General features: G+C 34.9%; 2 protein-coding genes across 4 annotated transcripts; both read left to right on the top strand.

Annotated features, from left to right (window-relative positions):
- The first annotated feature begins 1,953 nt into the window (after positions 1 to 1,953).
- On the top strand, positions 1,954 to 4,418 carry LOC133286915 (probable aldo-keto reductase 1). Of its 2 annotated transcripts, none has more exons than XM_061484417.1 (7): positions 1,954 to 2,075; positions 2,170 to 2,337; positions 2,468 to 2,671; positions 2,780 to 2,952; positions 3,606 to 3,669; positions 3,780 to 3,936; positions 4,077 to 4,418. In XM_061484417.1, exons 1-7 carry the CDS (start codon positions 1,992 to 1,994, stop codon positions 4,292 to 4,294), a joined length of 1,068 nt encoding a protein of 355 aa, XP_061340401.1. In that variant the 5' UTR covers positions 1,954 to 1,991; the 3' UTR covers positions 4,295 to 4,418. The 2 variants fall into 2 exon arrangements, with proteins under 2 accessions (XP_061340401.1, XP_061340400.1); XM_061484416.1 differs by having other exon boundaries at positions 3,606 to 3,702.
- Positions 4,419 to 14,973: 10,555 nt separating this feature from the next.
- On the top strand, positions 14,974 to 18,258 carry LOC133286910 (probable aldo-keto reductase 1). Of its 2 annotated transcripts, none has more exons than XM_061484408.1 (7): positions 14,974 to 15,146; positions 15,249 to 15,416; positions 15,553 to 15,756; positions 15,867 to 16,039; positions 16,832 to 16,895; positions 17,002 to 17,155; positions 17,865 to 18,258. In XM_061484408.1, exons 1-7 carry the CDS (start codon positions 15,102 to 15,104, stop codon positions 18,041 to 18,043), a joined length of 987 nt encoding a protein of 328 aa, XP_061340392.1. In that variant the 5' UTR covers positions 14,974 to 15,101; the 3' UTR covers positions 18,044 to 18,258. The 2 variants fall into 2 exon arrangements, with proteins under 2 accessions (XP_061340392.1, XP_061340391.1); XM_061484407.1 differs by having other exon boundaries at positions 16,832 to 16,928.
- The last annotated feature ends 115 nt before the right edge of the window (positions 18,259 to 18,373 follow it).

Here is an 18,373-nt window from a genome sequence, read left to right as displayed (position 1 = left end):
CCGAATGTTGGTTTTATCAGGGGAAGTCATACGACAAGCTAAAAGTCAAATGAGCAGCATTGTGCAATTAACGAGTAGCATTGTGCAATTGAGTAGATGAGCCGTGATGCTCAAATAGTTCGGTTCACCTTCAAAATAACACTAATTAGGACATGTTTGATACATAGTATATGATAAGGTTTAATAGTATAAGACCTGATAGTTTGGTATGATAATGTATAAGATAATATCCTCCAATATTTAAAAATTAATATATTAAAAAAATTTATTTTAATATATTAATGTTGAAATGATATTAGTTCTCGAGAATTGTACTTGTAAACAATATTAATACATCAACATCTTATTAGGCCTAATCTCACCCTTTTAGGCCTAATTAAGTTATATATCATTTTGATGTATTAACAGCATGTTTGGTGCATAGTATAGGATAAAGTCTGATAGTATAAGGCCTGATTGAATTTTAATACTATCCAGCATTTGACATGATATTGTATAAAATAATATATTGTATAAGGTATATCATCTAGTATTTACACTGTATAATACTATATAGGATAAATATAAATATTTTTAATAAAAATATCTTTTAATAAAGAATTTATATAAATCTTCAAAAAATATCATAAGATATTAACTTTTATAAAAATCTATTGATCAGTGTGTCCAAAAAATAAATTTTTATAAAAATAAAAATATTAATATTTTAAAATTTAATATATTGAAAAATTACTTTTTATTTTAATATATTAATATTAAAATAATATATTAATTTTTAAGAATTGCACTGGTCAACGATGTTAATACACTAATTTCTTATCAGGCCTACTCCTTCACCTAGGGGTGTCAAAACGGGTTGACACGACACGAATTCGACACGACACGAATTTGACACGACACGAATACATCAACACTAACACGACACGAATTTTTATTCGTGTCAAAATCTTCAACACTGACACGACACGAATTTTTTGCGGGTTGACACGACACGACACGAATAACACGCAAAATAGGGGTCAAAACGGTAATTGACAAAAAAAATGGATCGAAATTAAAAAAAATTAAAAAAATAATAATAAAAAATTAAAAATAAAATAATTTAAAAAAATACGAGTCGACACGAACATGAATACATCAACACGAACACGACATGAATTTTTTTGCAAGTCAACCCGAACACGAATTTTCGTGTCGTGTCGCGGGTTGACCCGCGTGTCAAAACTTATATTGACACCCCTACCTTCAGATTTAGAGCCTGTTTAGTGTAACGTATAAGACCTGATAGTATAAGTTTATACTGTACGTTATGAGATTTTCAGTTGTTTAGTGTGACCATCGTATAGTATAAGTTTATATAGCAGGATCCCTTAATACATCAAAACGATGTATAACTTAATCCGACCTAAGGGTGAGGGATTACGCCTGATAAGAGGTTGATGTATTAATATCGCTTATAAGTACAATTTTCAAGAACTAATATATCATTTCAATATTAATGTATTAAAATATTTTTTTTAATATATTGGAAGGTATTATCTTATACAATACCATACCAAACGCTGGATAACATTAAAATTTAATCAGATCTTATACAATCAGGTCTTATACTATCAGGTCTTAAACTATCAGGCCTTATCCAATACTATGCACCAAATATGCCCTTAGGTTTATACATCGTGCTGTATAAGCTTATACTATACGATGAACGATGGTCATATCAAATAACTAGTATAATATAAACTTATAATCTCGTATCTTATACTTGAGACTCTTATACTCTAGACTGTTTGGATCCTCTATAAGCTTACAAATAAGAGGATCCAAACAGGCTCTAAAGAGGCCCACAGAGCCGCTACGGATTGTGCTCTATAAGCTTTTAGTGTACTATCACTAAACAACTGATATAATATAAACTTATACCGTCAACGCCTTATACATCCCAGAAAACATCCCTGATTGCTAACACATAGCATACACAAGACAGAGTCATGGGTGGAAAATTTGAAGAGGAAGAGAGATACATAAAAATGGCAGATATTCCTCGAGTGAAGCTTGGAAACCAAGGCCTCGAGGTAAGTTATTATGTTGTTCGATTTATTTGATTCCGCTCGTATTCTTCATTCATATAATCACTTTGAGTTACTTCCTTTGTCTGAATCATTATAGGTTTCCAAATTGGGGTTTGGGTGTATGGGGCTCACCGGATATTATAACGCTCCTGTTCCCGAAGAGTTTGGCATTTCTCTGATCAAGTACGCTTTCAGCAAAGGGATCACCTTCTTTGATACTGCAGATGTTTATGGAGCTCATGCCAATGAAGTTTTGGTCGGAAAGGTTAGTTAGTTATATAACTACCCACTTTAACAGATATGTTTCAATTTCTTTTCTTTCTTTCTTTTCATTTGAATTTTTTTAAAGAATGGAACAATGTTAATTGAAACATAACATTTTAACTCTCTCTCAGGCGCTCAAGGACTTACCTCGAGATCAAGTTCAGATTGCCACAAAGTTTGGGATTGTTAGAATGGAATCTGATAATGTCATAATTAACGGTAACCCTGAATATGTTCGATCCTGTTGTGAGGCCAGCCTCCACCGCCTTGGTGTCAACTACATTGATCTCTATTATCAGCACCGTATTGACACCACAGTACCCATTGAGGACACTGTCAGTGAAACCTTCTTCTTCTTCTTTTTTTAATACTTCTCTTTCTTGATTTGGGATAATTTGGTAGCTTTGTCTTTGATTTGCTATTGGGTTTTCTTGGAATGATAGATGGAAGAGCTTAAGAAGCTGGTTCAAGAGGGAAAGATAAGGTACATAGGACTATCTGAAGCTAGTCCTGACACGATTAGGAGGGCACATGCTGTTCATCCTGTTACTGCTGTGCAAATGGAGTGGTCCCTTTGGACTCGTGAAATTGAACAAGATATTGTTCCCCTTTGCAGGTACATGTCCAGGATTTCATCTGTTAAATGTTGTTTGTTCGGAAAATTTGCAATAATAGCTGATTAGTTAGTTAATTGCATTGCATAAAAGCATGGTCTACCTTAAAGGTTTCGCAGTGGAACTTGTGGATTATCCATGATTATGCGCAAATATGTATAAGGGTAATGAGTAATGACGGTTTTTTTTGCAATTTGTAAGGTTACAAGCATTTCTTCACGAAGGAGTTTAAGTCATTTCCTTTTATCCAAAAAAAGATAAAATAAAAAATATCACTCTCCTTCATAACTCAAGTTGGATATCTCTTGAATAACTTCCACTAAACCAAACATTTAAGGTATCTATTTCATTTATTGATTGCTTCTACACCCTTCTTTTTGGTTGTTTCCTTTGCAATCTCCTTATACATTTCATCCTGATATAATTGTTGAGACAACTGAAAATGGTTCCTTGAATCATTGGGTTTACACATCTTTAATGGTTTCATAGATGGCTGCAACATACCACCTTTTTTTTCTTGAGTGATATCTTTGAAAAGCAAGTTATTCGATTTCTTGATATATACTTTTGATCAAATATTTTTTTTACCTTCAGTTGCTTGAATTGGAACCTTTTCATTTGTGTATATAAATGACTTTGGTGACAACACTTACAGGGAACTTGGAATTGGAATAGTGCCATACAGTCCCCTTGGCCGGGGATTTTTTGGTGGCAAGGCTGTCATAGAAAGTCTACCTGCAGACAGTTTACTGGTATGGAATTAATCCTTTGTTTCTGATGACAATTGGCCTTGTTCATTGTTTACCTGACCTGCATCTCTTTTCACCAGGCATTCGATCCAAGGTTACGAGGGGAAAACTTAGACAAAAACAAGATCTTATATTTTAGGATAGAAAAGTTGGCACATAAGCATGGCTGTACAACACCTTCACCACTTGCTCTAGCATGGATGCTTCATCAAGGAGAGGATGTGGTACCCATCCCTGGTGAGTGACTTTTCATTTTGCCATCTGCATGAAATTATGTCTCTGTGAAGTAATATTATCTGCTAGCATCAATCTCTCTCTCTCTCTTTTTTTTTTTTTTGCCAGCAAATAACATTTCTGTAACCTCTCGTGTATTGTAGGAACAACTAAGGTAAAACATCTTGATAGTAATATCGGTTCATTTAAAGTGAAGCTAAGCAAAGATGATATGAAGGAGATTACAGATGCTGTACCAATATCTGAGGTGGCAGGGGATAGGACTTCTGCTGCTTTTGTTAAATGCTCATGGAAATTTGCAAATACTCCAGCAAAGGCATATCTAGATACCAGTTATGCACCTCAGAACTCTGATAACTAGTTGTTATTGGTTCCATACGTATAAAAAAACTAACAGCCGCATCAACAAAACATAGTACCCCAAAAATGAGCAATGGACCACTACTATACTTGTGTTAGCACTTGAAGCCCACTGAATCTCACAAGGCAAGGGACACCAAAGTTTTTTTATGACCCTTCGGTGCATATTTCTTTTTGTTTTTTTTTTATATACATGTCTTTGAATCCAATTCGGAAGTCAAAACCATAGGCATAAAGCGGGATATGCATTTTAGTTCATTTGAATAAATTAAAAAAATGTTTCTTTAATATATTTTTTTTAAATATTCTTTTTAACTTTATCAAATATTAAATTTTTTATTGAAGGGTTTTTATTTTATTAAAAAATATTTATCTTAATTTTTTTGGATTGGGCTTTTTTATTAGACAAGGATATATATCTTTAATATTAAGATAAATTGCTACTCCCATGGCGGTTAGTCCTATGCAAGCAAATCAACATGATCAGGAAAATGGGATGAAAGCAGATAGCACTTTGAACCAGAATCAAGAGCAGTTATATGACACATTTCATAAAACTGGTCCTGATATATCAGTTGACAACAGCAGCGACATCCAAAATCCTGAAACCTCAACCATCTCTACGTGCATGGAGGTGGACAGAGTTCACCAGGAAGATATTTCAAGAATGAAGGATGCAAGAACCTTGGAGTCTTGCGTTCAACATAGTTTTTAATGAATTTATTCTTCTGGAACTGTAGGGGAGCAGTGAAACCCCAGTTTCAAAATTCGCTTTTTCTGTTTACTAGGAAATATAAGCCTAGTATTGTAGTGATTCTAGAACCTCGGTGTAGTGGTCAAAAAACTTCTGACATTATCCGAAAATCTGGGTTTAAGCATGCTTTTGTTCAAGAGGCAGAAGGTTACTCAGGGGGTATTTGGATCCTCTGGAATGATGAGACTGGTCTCGTTGAAATTATTAATCACACAAAACAGTTTGTTCATTTTAAAGTTCAGAATTTTCATGTTCCTTCCTTTTCTTGCACGGCAGTTTATGCGAGTCCTAGGGAAGAAAATAGACAGGAGCTATGGGATGATCTGCTAAACATTAGTCTCCATTGTAATGGGCCGTGGTTGGTGGCTGGGGATTTTAATGAAATAGCAAATCGGGATGAGAAGAAAGGTGGCTGTAGAGTTAACTTAAACAGATGTTCCAATTTTGCAAATGTTCTTCATAATTGCAAGCTGCTGGATCTTGGAGGATCAGGTCCTTGGTTTACATGGAAGGGTCCGAAGTTTCTTCATCTTGATCGTGTTTTTAAGAGGCTGGACCGAGCCTGTGCTAATGCAAGTTGGAAGACTACCTTTACTGATGCTGGCGTTAAGGTACTTCCACGGATTTATTCTGATCATAGTCCCATTTTGGTCTACTTGTCTAACTTGGACACAGGTTGGAAAAATCGTCCCTTTCGCTTTGAGATTGCTTGGATGGAGCATTATAACTTTACTCAGTTTCTGGCTAGGAGCTGGAATGTTGTGAAAGACACTAGAACGAATCTGCATGATCTGACTCCAAATTTAAAAAGATGGAACAAGATAGTCTTTGGCAACATTTTCAATAGGAAGACTAACCTATTGCATAGTATTGCAGAAATTCAGAATCATGTTGATTATCATACCAACTTATCTCTCCAATCTAGAGAAAAGGAGGTTAGGAAGGACCTTGATGCGGTTCTCATACAAGAAGAGATCTTATGGTTTCAAAAAGCCAGGGTGAAATGGATAAATGATGGGGATAGAAACACCAAATTCTATCACATTAAAACAGCTACTCGAAGAAGTTCGAATAGGATTCTTGAGTTAAAAAATTCTGATGGGATTTGGGTGAAGGAAGCTAGACAACTTCATCAATTGGTAACAGATTTCTATAGCAACTTGTTTAGTGAGGAAGTCCTTAATCGTGATTGGGTGAAATCAAAGACTACTTGGCCCCTTCTGCACGATGATCTGCTATCTAATTTGACTCGTAATCTTTCGGATGACGAAATTTCAAAAGCTGTTTTTAGTATCAATGGGTCAAAAGCTCCAGGGGAAGATGGTTTTCCAGCTGCCTTTTTTCATAAGAATTGGAGTCTTATTAAGACTAATGTTATTAAGGATGTTAACATGATGTTTCAGAATCCCAATCTGATTCACCTTGTGAACTCGACTCTTCTGGTCCTCATTCCAAAAGTAAAGAGACCTGAAAGTGCTAAGCAGCTCAGACCAATCTCTTTGTGCAATGTCATTTATAAAATCCTCAGTAAAATTCTGGTTAACAGAATGAAGCCCCTAATGGAAGAGATGGTGTCTCCCTTCCAAGCTAGTTTTGTTCCTAAACGACATATCCAGGACAACATCATCATCACCCAAGAGCTGATCCATTCAATGCGTAGAATGAGAGGAAGAAAGTGTTTCATGGCAATTAAAATCGACTTGGAAAAGGCTTATGATATGTTAAATTGGGAGTTTGTTCGTAAAATTTTGGATGAAATTCAAATCCCACACTGGTTCACAAATATTATCATGAATTGTATCAACTCTGATAAGGTCTCAGTGCTTTGGAATGGAGCCATTGCAGGTGACTTCCTTCCTTCAAGAGGAGTTCGTCAGGGTGATCCTTTATCTCCCTACATTTTTGTTCTAGCCATGGAAAAATTGTCTCATCTCATTCAAGATGCGGTTGACAATAAGAGATGGAAGCCAATCTCCGTGGGATCAAAAGGTCCTAAGATAGCCCATCTGATGTTTGCTGATGATTTGATGTTGTTTGCAGAAGCTTCTCTAGATCAAATCAAAGTTATAGTGGATTGCTTGGAGACTTTTAGTTCAATGTCTGGCCTAAAGGTTAGTATTCCGAAATCTAGTATTTTTTTCTCGAAAAATACACATGCTCACATTGCAGATGATATCACAAATGTGTGTGGCTTCAAGCAAACTCACAATATAGGGAGATATCTTGGGTCCATGATGAAACATGGTCGAGTAACCAAAGACCATTATGCTGATGTTGTTGCAAGAATTAGGCACAAGTTATCTGGTTGGAGTAACCAGGTCTTATCTTTTGCCGGTCGAATTACACTTTCCAACTCCGTTATTTCAGCAACTCCTATATTTCAAATGCAACACAGTCTGCTTCCTGTAGCCATTTGTGATGAAATAGAGAAGTTGCAGCGTGCCTTTATTTGGGGTGATAAAAATGGTCAAAGGAGATCTCATCTGGTTGCATGAGATAATATTTGCAAGCCTAAGAGCATGGGTGGCTTAGGGGTGATTAACCTTCGTGTCCAAAATATGGCTTTCTTTCACAAGCTTGCATGGACGATACTTACTTCGCCCGATTCGTTGTGGGTTCGAGTTGTAACAAGTAAATATAAGAGAGGTTTGGATCTTCGGAGGGAAGTAAATCATAAAGCATATGACTCATACTTCTGGAAAAATCTGTGTAGTGTTTGGCCATCTTTTCTTCAAGCAATGCAATGGGAGATTGGAGACGGTAATGATGCATTATTTTGGACAGACAATTGGTTGGGTTTAACTGAGTGTCTTGCCTCTCTGGCTACTCGTACTCCAACTGGTTTGGAGTTGAATCTCCCTGTTAGTGCCTTCGTGAACAGCAATACTGGTCAATGGAACTTTCCCTATATTCGTCAATATCTCAATGATCAAGCTGTTGCAAGGATCCAAGCTGCTCTCATTCCTAGCGCATCGGATGGAAATGACCGCATTATTTGGAGAAATCAAAAGGTTGGCTGCTCTTTAGTTAAAACCGCGTATTATAACATGCTTGGTTTCCCACTCATGCCGTTGAAAAATTCTTGGACTACCATATGGAAATGGCATGGGCCTCAACGTGTTAAATCTTGTATGTGGATCATAATGCATGGCCGCCTTCTTACTAAAGACCGCACATCTAGATGGAGTGGGGAATCTGGTCATTGTAAAATATGTCCTGGTGAGTTGGAAACAAACCTCCATGTTCTAAGAGATTGTAAGCATGCTAGAAGTGTTTGGAATTCTCTGGTTTCAGCTAATCGAGCTTATTCTACAGCTTGGATCTTAGAGATTGGGTTGAAAATAATATCTCAAAAGCTTGGAATCAAAGTAATTCAGATGATTGGCGTGATGTCTTTTTTATCTCTTGTTGGTTCATTTGGGGATGGAGGAACAAAAGTGTCCATGATACTAACTTCAAGCATCCAACCCATGGAACGCACATAATTGCTATGTATATAGAGGAAGTTCGTAACTGCATGGGTAGGAAGGCTATGGCTACTACTAGCATTCATCCAACTCGTATGAGTTTATGGAAACCTCCAAGGTTAAATTGGGTGAAGATTAATATTGATGGGGCAGTTGAAAGGAATACTGAGGTGGCTGCTTGTGGTGGGATTATCAGATCTGATGATGGCTCTTGGTTGGGAGGCTTTGAGTATCATATTGGTGCTTGCACTCCTTTAATGGCGGAGCTTTGGGGAACTCTAAAAGGTCTGGAATTGGTTTGGCAACTGGGATTTAAGAAGGTGGAACTAGAAGGAGATGCTTCTGAAGTATTCTCTTTGCTTGCTGATTGCAATGCAGCTTGTCAGCCTCGTATAGTGGCTAAGATACAAGCACTCATCGGTCAGGATTGGGAGGTAACGCTTTCTCATATTCCAAGAGAAGCTAATTCCTGTGCTGATTGGTTAGCCAAGTCTGCTCTTCACAAAGATACTGGATTCTGGAGTCATAGAGTTATGCCGTTTCACCTTGCTCAGTTATTTGATCACGATCTTCAGGGAATCTCCTCTTGTAGGGGTATAGACCCTGGATAGTTATTTTTTGTTTCTGGTTGTTAGTTTGTTTTTGTTTGGGCTTCGCCCCTTAATGTTATCAAAAAAAAAAAAAAATGGCACAAATTTTTATCTATCAGTAGGAGTGGAAATTTGTTTTTCTACAATAGTAGATAATGTTTTCCCAAAAAAAATACACATAAATCGAAATGTCGCATCTTAATAAAAACACTTCTTATGTAATGTAACAATTTTTTTTTTTTCAAAAAAAAAAAAACAACCACATACAGACCTCCTCACAAACTCATAACTTGACAAGGCGAATGCTTTGAAATGACAAAGATGATTGAAATGACAAAGATGAAGTTAAAAAATCATAACGAAAAGGGCAACGAAATTAATCAATTGGTTTAATGTATCTGAGAGAGCGCCGTTAAAAGGAAAACTCACAATGGATTTACTCATCTGTTCTTTAATTATAAAGGAGTTTGGTTATGGATAATCAATTATTTTTATGGTTCGGTAAATAATCAGTTTATAAAAATAAAATACAATTTCATATAAAATCGATTTTAAAAAATAATCGGTTTTTAAAATTTGGAGCAGCTTGATTACGGATTGATTAGTTCTTTTGAACATTTTGAACACCCCTAGATTTAACAGTCAAACGCGGGCGTTGATACGCTGTATTAGGGTTGGCAAAACGGGCCAACCCGGCTCAACCCGACCCAACTCGCGTTCAACTCGAAAAAAACGAGCTGGGTTAGAGTTGGCTCGAAAAATAAACAAGCCAGAAAACTCAACCTAACCCGACCCGAGTCGGGTTAGGGTTGGCTCGAAAAAATGGAAAAATAAAATAAAATTCCATTGATGTTATAACATCTAAAATTTTCCCCTAAATTATTAATTCATTCAATACAAAGACATTATACAGATAAACCATAGAAAATTCCTTTTGCATTTGGACTTGGACTTATTGGCAGTTGACACCACATTCACACTGACACACATACAATAAAAAAAAGTCCTTATTGCACAGTTTTGGACTTATTGGCAGCTGCAGGGTATTTTCGTTTGAGTCTTTGGAATTGGAATTTTAAGTTTTAACTTTCCACTTTACCTTCATTAATTTTTATACTTGTATATTAAAAAAAATCATAACCCGCGAGCCAACCCGTTTGACCCGTGGGTTGACTCGATTTTTTTCGAGCTGAAACGAGTCGGGCTGACTCGAGTTACTAACTCATTTTCCCTAATCCAACCTGGCTCATTTTAGCCGGGTTACGAGCCAACCCGATGGGTTGGTTCCTTTTTGCCAAGCCTACGCTCTATGGTGTTTTGTTATTTTATTAATATTTAATATCATTATTTAGTAATTAAATTAATTAAGTTGTTTTTGGCTTCATGCTTTTTAAAGAACAGGGGATACAGCGAGTGTGCGCTGTTATTGCCGAAACTAGTTTCAAGTTTCAACGCTTTGTTATAAGGAAAACGATTTTTTTTTTCTCAGATTTTATTTCTGTAATAAATGAACTTCCTAAATACTTAAAAGTTTGAATTATTAATTAGATAAATTAATGAATGTTATTTTGACTCATTAAAGAAGACTTAATTGTACTTTTAATTCTTCTGTTATGAAACTCTCAGTAACATAAATCTTGAGAGAATGAAGAGTAATTTTTCTATAGTTTTAAAATAATTCAATTATTTTTCTACCAATCACTTTCAAAACAACGTGAAATAATTTCTATAAAAATTATTTCGTCATGAGAGTTCCAAAACAATGAAGATTTTTGCAAGAAATAGTTGATCAACTACCTATAACCCGGAGAAACAAACGACTACTTTTAAAATAACACAATCCATCAAAAATCGATTTTGAATTTGTTAAAAAATCAGTTTTGAACTTGATAACCGGTTTTGATTTAAAATCGATTTTGAATTAAAACCGGTTATAAACCATAAACCCGTTTTGGAATCGGTTTAAAAAATTAAAAGCCGGTTTTAAAAGAAAAAAAGCGGTTCGATTTGAAAATCAAACAGTTTAAAACTGATTCGCTTTGATTTTTGTTAAAACCAATTATAAACCGCTTCATGCAGACTCCTAATCGTGGGACTAAGTTCTTCGTTAAAAAAAAGTTGCCCATGAACGAGTATATGATGCGAATAGGCACTCTTTTATTGAAAAAATTAAAATTAAAAATTAAAGAGACATTAATAATAAAAGACTGAATATAATAAATGTAGAACTCACTTGAAAAAAAGTCTCAACTCACTGTTACGGTATAGAGCAACCCAACAAATTATGGGAAATTTCTTGTGCACATAATGTAATTAATTGGGTACATCTTTTTTTTTTAAAGTAAAAAAATTTAATATGGCGATTTTTTTTTTAAGTGGTAACATTTTTATGAAATATGAAAAAAAAAATACCTACTTGAATTGAATACACTCGCATTAACAAACTCCAAGGCCTATTACGGTCACAGAATAAGTTATTGGTGGATAACTAGTCCTCTATGTGCATTGAAGGACAAAGAACAAGGCTGGCGATCATTTTCCTCGTTCTTTCCACGAAAATTTATGCCCTAAGATGTTAAAACTTACTGAACAGATAAAACTATTGCAATTTTAATATTATAAAATTTTGAAGAATAATTCGGAACACTGAGCAAAATGTGACTATTCATCAATTTTTTTACTTAAATACCACGCGAACAGTGTTATTTTTCAATATGCCACAAGGGCAAGTTCGCTACCCTGTGTAGCGAACTCAGTTTGTTGACGTGTCACATTTTTAATGGATAACAAGTATCAAATTTAAAAAAAAAATTAATAAAAAAAATGAAGGTCGCCTACATGGTAGGCGAACTTGGTTAAAATCAAGTTAGTATCCACTAGAAACGTGACACGTCAGTAAACTGAGTTCGCTACATCGAGTAGCGAACTTGCCCCTGTGGCAGATTGAGAAATAACACTGTTCGCGTGACATTTAGGTAAAAAAGTTAGTGAACAATAACATTTTGGTTACTGTTCCTAATAATTCTCTGTTATCATAGACATAATTATGAATGAAGTTCATTCACTTTAAAAAAAATTAAATTAAATTAAATTACATGTAAATGAATGGATGTGTAGGAAAAAAAGCTACTCCCTAACAACGTAAGAGTAGTTTTTCCATGTAAATAATGACATTTCTTTACGTTTCTAATGGCCCAGTGGAATCCCTTATTGAGTGCCTCTTTCATTCTTTGATTCTGTTTGACCACGCTTGCAGCTACCAAAAGAAAAGATCCAGTCATCAAGCTAGCAATAAAACTTGGAAATATGGGTCTTTCTAATTAGGTCTTGCATTAGCATTGGTGCTCCAAAAAAGCAAGGATGTTGTGCCTATCCCTAGTGCTTCACCGAGTGCATGTTCTATTGGTTTATTTTGAGTGAAAAAAATAAAATCTTTTTTAAACCTCTTGAACAAGTTTTTGGTAAAGAATCATTATTTTTTTTAGGAACTGAAACAAATACACACAAAACTCTCTATGTCCCTCTTTTATTTTAATACATTTAAGTAGCAAAATATTTTTAATACTCATTACTCTAAATAAGTACATTTTGATCTTTTTTATTCATCAGGTTTCGTCAATTGATCGTAACAAACCATGTCCCATAACAGCACCAAGTCCTCTGTGCACACACCTATAGTTTGTGAATAATATTTATTATTTAATTATTTTCTTTTTAATGGATTTAATAGCATTTTTCAAATACCAAAAACAGTAGGTGAGGTCGATGGCAGACTGGAATCAAAAGTAAGCAGGGGCAGACTTAGATAAAATAATTCATGTCCGCACATTTAATGGCGGGGTTCGGGGGCAGCGCCTCTGAATTTTTTTTTGATATAACTTTCACATGGAGAAGTTACTTATCAATGCTCCTGCATTGATAAGAATGATATAACCTTTCCCAACAAAACCAGCCTACCCTGATTTGTCATAAGCAGTCCAATGATTTTACAGACAAATACTTAGCAACTCCGGACTAAGAATGTCAAGAAAGAAGGAAAACATATAGGGTGAATAGCAACTCTAGGCAGATAGAAACATAAACTAGTAAAAATGATGCATAAATTAAATGTTACTAGTGAAGCAAGTATCAAGTCATCCTATCTCTTCAGTTATTACCTGAAAAATAGTATACATCAGGATTAGTGACATTTAATTTCAATAGAAAAAAGATATTTAACATCTGCATTGGCATAATTAACAGTGACTAACCTCCATGAAAAGCTGGTACACTAAAATAGAGGAAAATGCAAAAAAGTTCCAAAGTGGCCAAACTAAATAATATAAACAAGAAAAGAAAATAATCAAGAGTAAACTAAGCTATTACAATAGAACGATTACAAAAGCATTCTCCGATTCTTCATTGCTTGAAAATATTGCATTATATCTTCATCATCAATCTTCTCAAATATATCACGTTCAACATAAGTTAGCATGCATGCGTTAAACCAATCATCACTTATCCGATTGCGCAACTTATCCTTGACAAAAGTCATTGCAAAAAAAACTCGCTCTACACTAGTCGTTGCTACCTGTAGAAGGAGTGCCAACTTTATCAACAAATAGACCATTGGATAAACAATATTCTTTCTCTTCTCAACCATCTTCAAAGCAAGGTTAGAAATCCTTTTCAAATTGACAAAATCAGAATCAGCTCTTACATCAACAATAAAATTACTAAGACTTGAAGAAAGAAAAGGAATATCTGCAAGCTCATTAAACTCCAACGGATAAAATCTAGCAAACTCAATCAACTTTTCTTTGTTAAAAGTAGCAAATAAATCCCGAGGATGAAGACAACTCAAACACTCAAGCAACTTGGTATTGACATTATCAAATCGATCACCCAACTCTTGAACGTGAGTATCTATCACTCTATTAAATAACTCTACCTTAAAGTAGTGCAAGAATTTGAAGTGGACCACACATGAGGCCCGTACCAACATTTTTTACATTTTTTATTTTTGATATTGAAGTGCTGCATTTTCTACCCTCTTTTTCTTTTTTTTCTTCCACCTTCTAGTCCACTTTTGACCAACTTAATCGAGCAAATATTTTAACAGTTTCATTATGTTATAACTTATTAAGATTAATAAATAAATAAAGAGAATAGTTATACTTAATTACTTACAATTTATTTTCATTTAGAATCTCTTATAATAATATTTTAATCGTTAATTTTTATCAATTAAAATTATTATTTATTATAAATTAAATTCATTTATTATTTATTATTAATTTATAATAAATAATAATAATTAATTAATAAAAATAATAATTAAGATATAATTATAAAAAAATTGTAAGTATAACCCTTTAAATAAATTAATATGGGTATGGTCATGGTCTCAGAATATTGCATATCTTTGGAGATATTTCAATGATTATCCATTAAATCCCTGTTTCAAGAAGACTTTGCTGAAACATGTCCAAGAACTTAATGGGTATGTAGAACCAGAAGACCAGCCCAGTTCTTCACATGGCCCAGGCCATGATTCTTTTTCAATCAAAACAATTGTATCAAAATTCCAAACGCTTTTACGATTTTATAATTTTTAACTATTTTTCTTAGGGTTTTCGTTTTATCCTTTAACATAACACAACAAACTTTCCTACACCCACAACATTTTGTGGGACCCACACTTTTTAAAACAAAAAAATAAATAAAAAATTAAGGCAAGCAAAACGAATCTCTATAACATTACACAATCACTTTTCCTACAACATATCCCTTATAAAACCCTCCTTCTTGTATTAGAGTTTTACAATTTTTATCCTCTTTAGGTAAAATTTCGGTTTTAACTGGATGGATATGGTAGTGCAATTGAGTAGGTGGCGACCGGCGACATGATGCTCAAATAGTTCACTTCACCAACCAAATAACACGAACACTCAGCAAACGGAAGACAAAGAGAGATATATAGGTGGAAAATTTGAAGAGAAAGAGGGAAATACAAAAATGGCAGATATTCCTCGAGTGAAGCTAGGAAGCCAAGGCCTCGAGGTAAGTTAGTATTTTCGTGATGCTTCATTCAAATCATCACCTTTGAGTTGCTTCCTTTTGTGAACCATTTTTCTATTTCTTGTTTATGGTTGGTACTTGTAGGTTTCCAAGTTGGGATATGGGTGTATGGGTCTCACCGGAGTGTATAACGCTCCTGTTACCGAAGAGGTTGGCATCTCTCTGATCAAGCACGCTTTCAGCAAAGGGATCACCTTCTTTGATACTGCAGATTTTTATGGAGCCCATGCCAATGAAGTTTTGGTCGGAAAGGTTAGTTAGTTATATAACTACCCACTTTAACAGATATGTTTCAATTTCTTTTCTCTTCTTTTCTTTCTTTTCATTTGAATTTTTTTCAAAGAATGGAACAATGTAATTGAAACATAACATTTTAACTCTCTCTCAGGCGCTCAAGGACTTACCTCGAGATCAAGTTCAGATTGCCACGAAGTTTGGGATTGTTAGAATGGAATCTGATAATGTCATAGTTAACGGTAACCCTGAATATGTTCGATCCTGTTGTGAGGCTAGCCTCCACCGCCTTGGTGTCAACTACATTGATCTCTATTATCAGCACCGTATTGACACCACAGTACCCATTGAGGACACTGTCAGTGAAACCTTCTTCTTCTTTTCTTTTTTTTAATACTTCTCTTTATTGATTTGGGATAATTTGGTAGCTTTGTCCTTGATTTGCTATTCGGTTTATTTGAATGATAGATGGGAGAGCTTAAGAAGCTGGTTCAAGAGGGAAAGATAAGGTACATAGGACTATCTGAAGCTAGTCCTGACACAATTAGGAGGGCACATGCTGTTCATCCTGTGACTGCTGTGCAAATGGAGTGGTCCCTTTGGACTCGTGAAATTGAACAAGATATTGTTCCACTTTGCAGGTACGTGTGCAGGATGTCCTAATGTTATTTGTTGTTTGTTTGGAGTATTTGCTGACCTATATGATTAATTTCCTACTCCCGGTCACTATTGATTTTGAGTTTGAATTGCTTAAAATCTCCACCTTACAGGTTTTAAAGTGGAACTTGTGGATTACCTATGATTATGCCCAAATATGTATAGGGGTTTTAAGTTTTAACTATTATTTCACCGAAAAAGTAAAGATTAAGTTGAGTCAGCATGAAATCTCAAGTTTTGTTTTTACGGTTTCTGTTTATAAGGTTATTGCCATTCCTTCCGGAAGGAGTTAAGTCATTTCCTTTTATCCAAAGAAAAACATCACTCTTTTTGCAATTTCATAACTCAAGTTCGATATCTCTCAAATAACTTAAAGGGAAAACAAACATTTTGAGGTATCAATTTCATTTATTGTGCGGTTTCTATACCTTTCTTTTTGGTCTGTTTCCTTTGCAATTTACTTATATTTTTCATCCTGATATAATTGTTGAACAACTGAAAATGGTTCCTTGAATCATTGGGTTTATACATCTTTAGTGGTTTCAGAGATGGAAGCAACATACCCTTTTTTTTTTCCTGTTATATCTTTCAAGCGAAGAAAGTTGTTTGATTTCTAGAGATATACTTTGATCAAGTAGTTTTGCCTTTACTTGCTTGAATTGGAACCTTTTCATTTGTGTATACCCGACCAAATTATTTTTTTCATTTCCTGACTTGGTTCTTTTTGATATCCACCATGAATCTTCATTAAATGACTTTGGTGTCAACACTTACAGGGAACTTGGAATTGGAATAGTACCATACAGTCCCCTTGGCCGAGGATTTTTTGGCGGCAAGGCTGTCACGGAAAGTATACCTGCAGACAGTTTTCTGGTATGGACTTAATCCCTTTGTTTATGTTGATAATTGGCCTTGTTCATTGTTCACCTACATATCTTTTCACCAGGCAATCCAACCAAGGTTACAAGGGGAGAACTTTGACAAGTGCAAGATCTTATATTCTATGATAGAAAAGTTGGCACAGAAGCATGGCTGTACATCTTCACAACTTGCTCTTGCATGGATTCTTCATCAAGGAGATGATGTGGTACCCATCCCTGGTGAGTGATTTTCCATTTTGTCATCTGTATGAAATTTGGTCTCTGCGAAGCTTACTTGCGAATATAATTTGATTGTACTGGGAGGGAAGTAACATTATCTGCTAGAATCAATCTGTTATGATGAAGATTATATGATATTATTTGAAAAAATATTATTTATAGAAAATTCTTCATTTTAGGCTCGCTTGGATGGATCTTCTGGGAACATAACTACGTTTTCATTTCTGGTGAATAAAGAACTTGAGAGAAATTAACTGGGAAGCACCTGAATCTTTCTTTGATCAAAATTGTCCCGCGAGTCCTTGACATTTCAAATAACATAAACTACCATTTCTCTTCAGAAGCTAGAAATCACCTCTCACCCGTTTTCTCGTCATTTCCCTTTCTTCCTCTTCTTCCATTTTCCCTCCCAGTTAATATTGTCATCATCCATCTAGGGAAATTTGAATTTTCTACCTGCTTTCTCCTCATGTTACATGTTTTGAGCAGGCTGTATAATGTGTTCTGGTCATTTCCTTTGAATTGGGAATTTATTTTTTGTCTTTTACACCGTTCAACAATTAATGTGTCCTCTGAACATATACGTGAACCCCCTTCTTCATGGGCTTATACCATATGATGTTACCTAAAACAACATTTAGAGACCTTTCGATTATGTTTTTTATTTTTTCCTGTAAATAACTTTTCTAGAACTTCTCATGTATTGCAGGAACAACTAAGGTAAAAAATCTCGATAGTAATATCGGTTCAATTGAAGTGAAGCTAAGCAAAGATGAATTGACGGAGATGACAGATGCTGTATCAATATCTGAGGTGGCAGGGGAACGGACTACTGAATCTTTTGTTAAATGCTCATGGAAGTTTGCAAATACTCCTGCAAAAGCATAGCTCGATACCAATTATGCACCTCAGAACTCAGATAATTTCTTATCATTTCGGTCTCTCTGCATGCCTCCCAAATTTAAACTTATCTCAGTAAAACTAGTTGTTGTTGGTCTGATACCGGGTATCTCCCAAAACATATGATACTTAATTATGTGCTTGTTATTAAATGGTGAGACAGAGCAGTGGAATCTGAATCCAAGATTTTCCTTCACGTGTTATTTTTTTCAGGAAAGGGATGCTTTCATTTTAGTTAAGTGAAATTTTTTGTGTCTATATCTATTTTTCATAAATATTCACAAAATGTTTATGTAATGAGATGAAAAAAGAAAAACC

The sequence above is a fragment of the Gastrolobium bilobum genome, unplaced genomic scaffold (genome assembly GCF_033153095.1).
Source record: "Gastrolobium bilobum isolate Gb01-03AN ecotype WA unplaced genomic scaffold, APGP_CSIRO_Gbil_v1 utg3810, whole genome shotgun sequence".
Classification (NCBI taxonomy): Eukaryota; Viridiplantae; Streptophyta; class Magnoliopsida; order Fabales; family Fabaceae; genus Gastrolobium; species Gastrolobium bilobum.
This window is presented reverse-complemented; position numbering and strand designations above follow the sequence as displayed.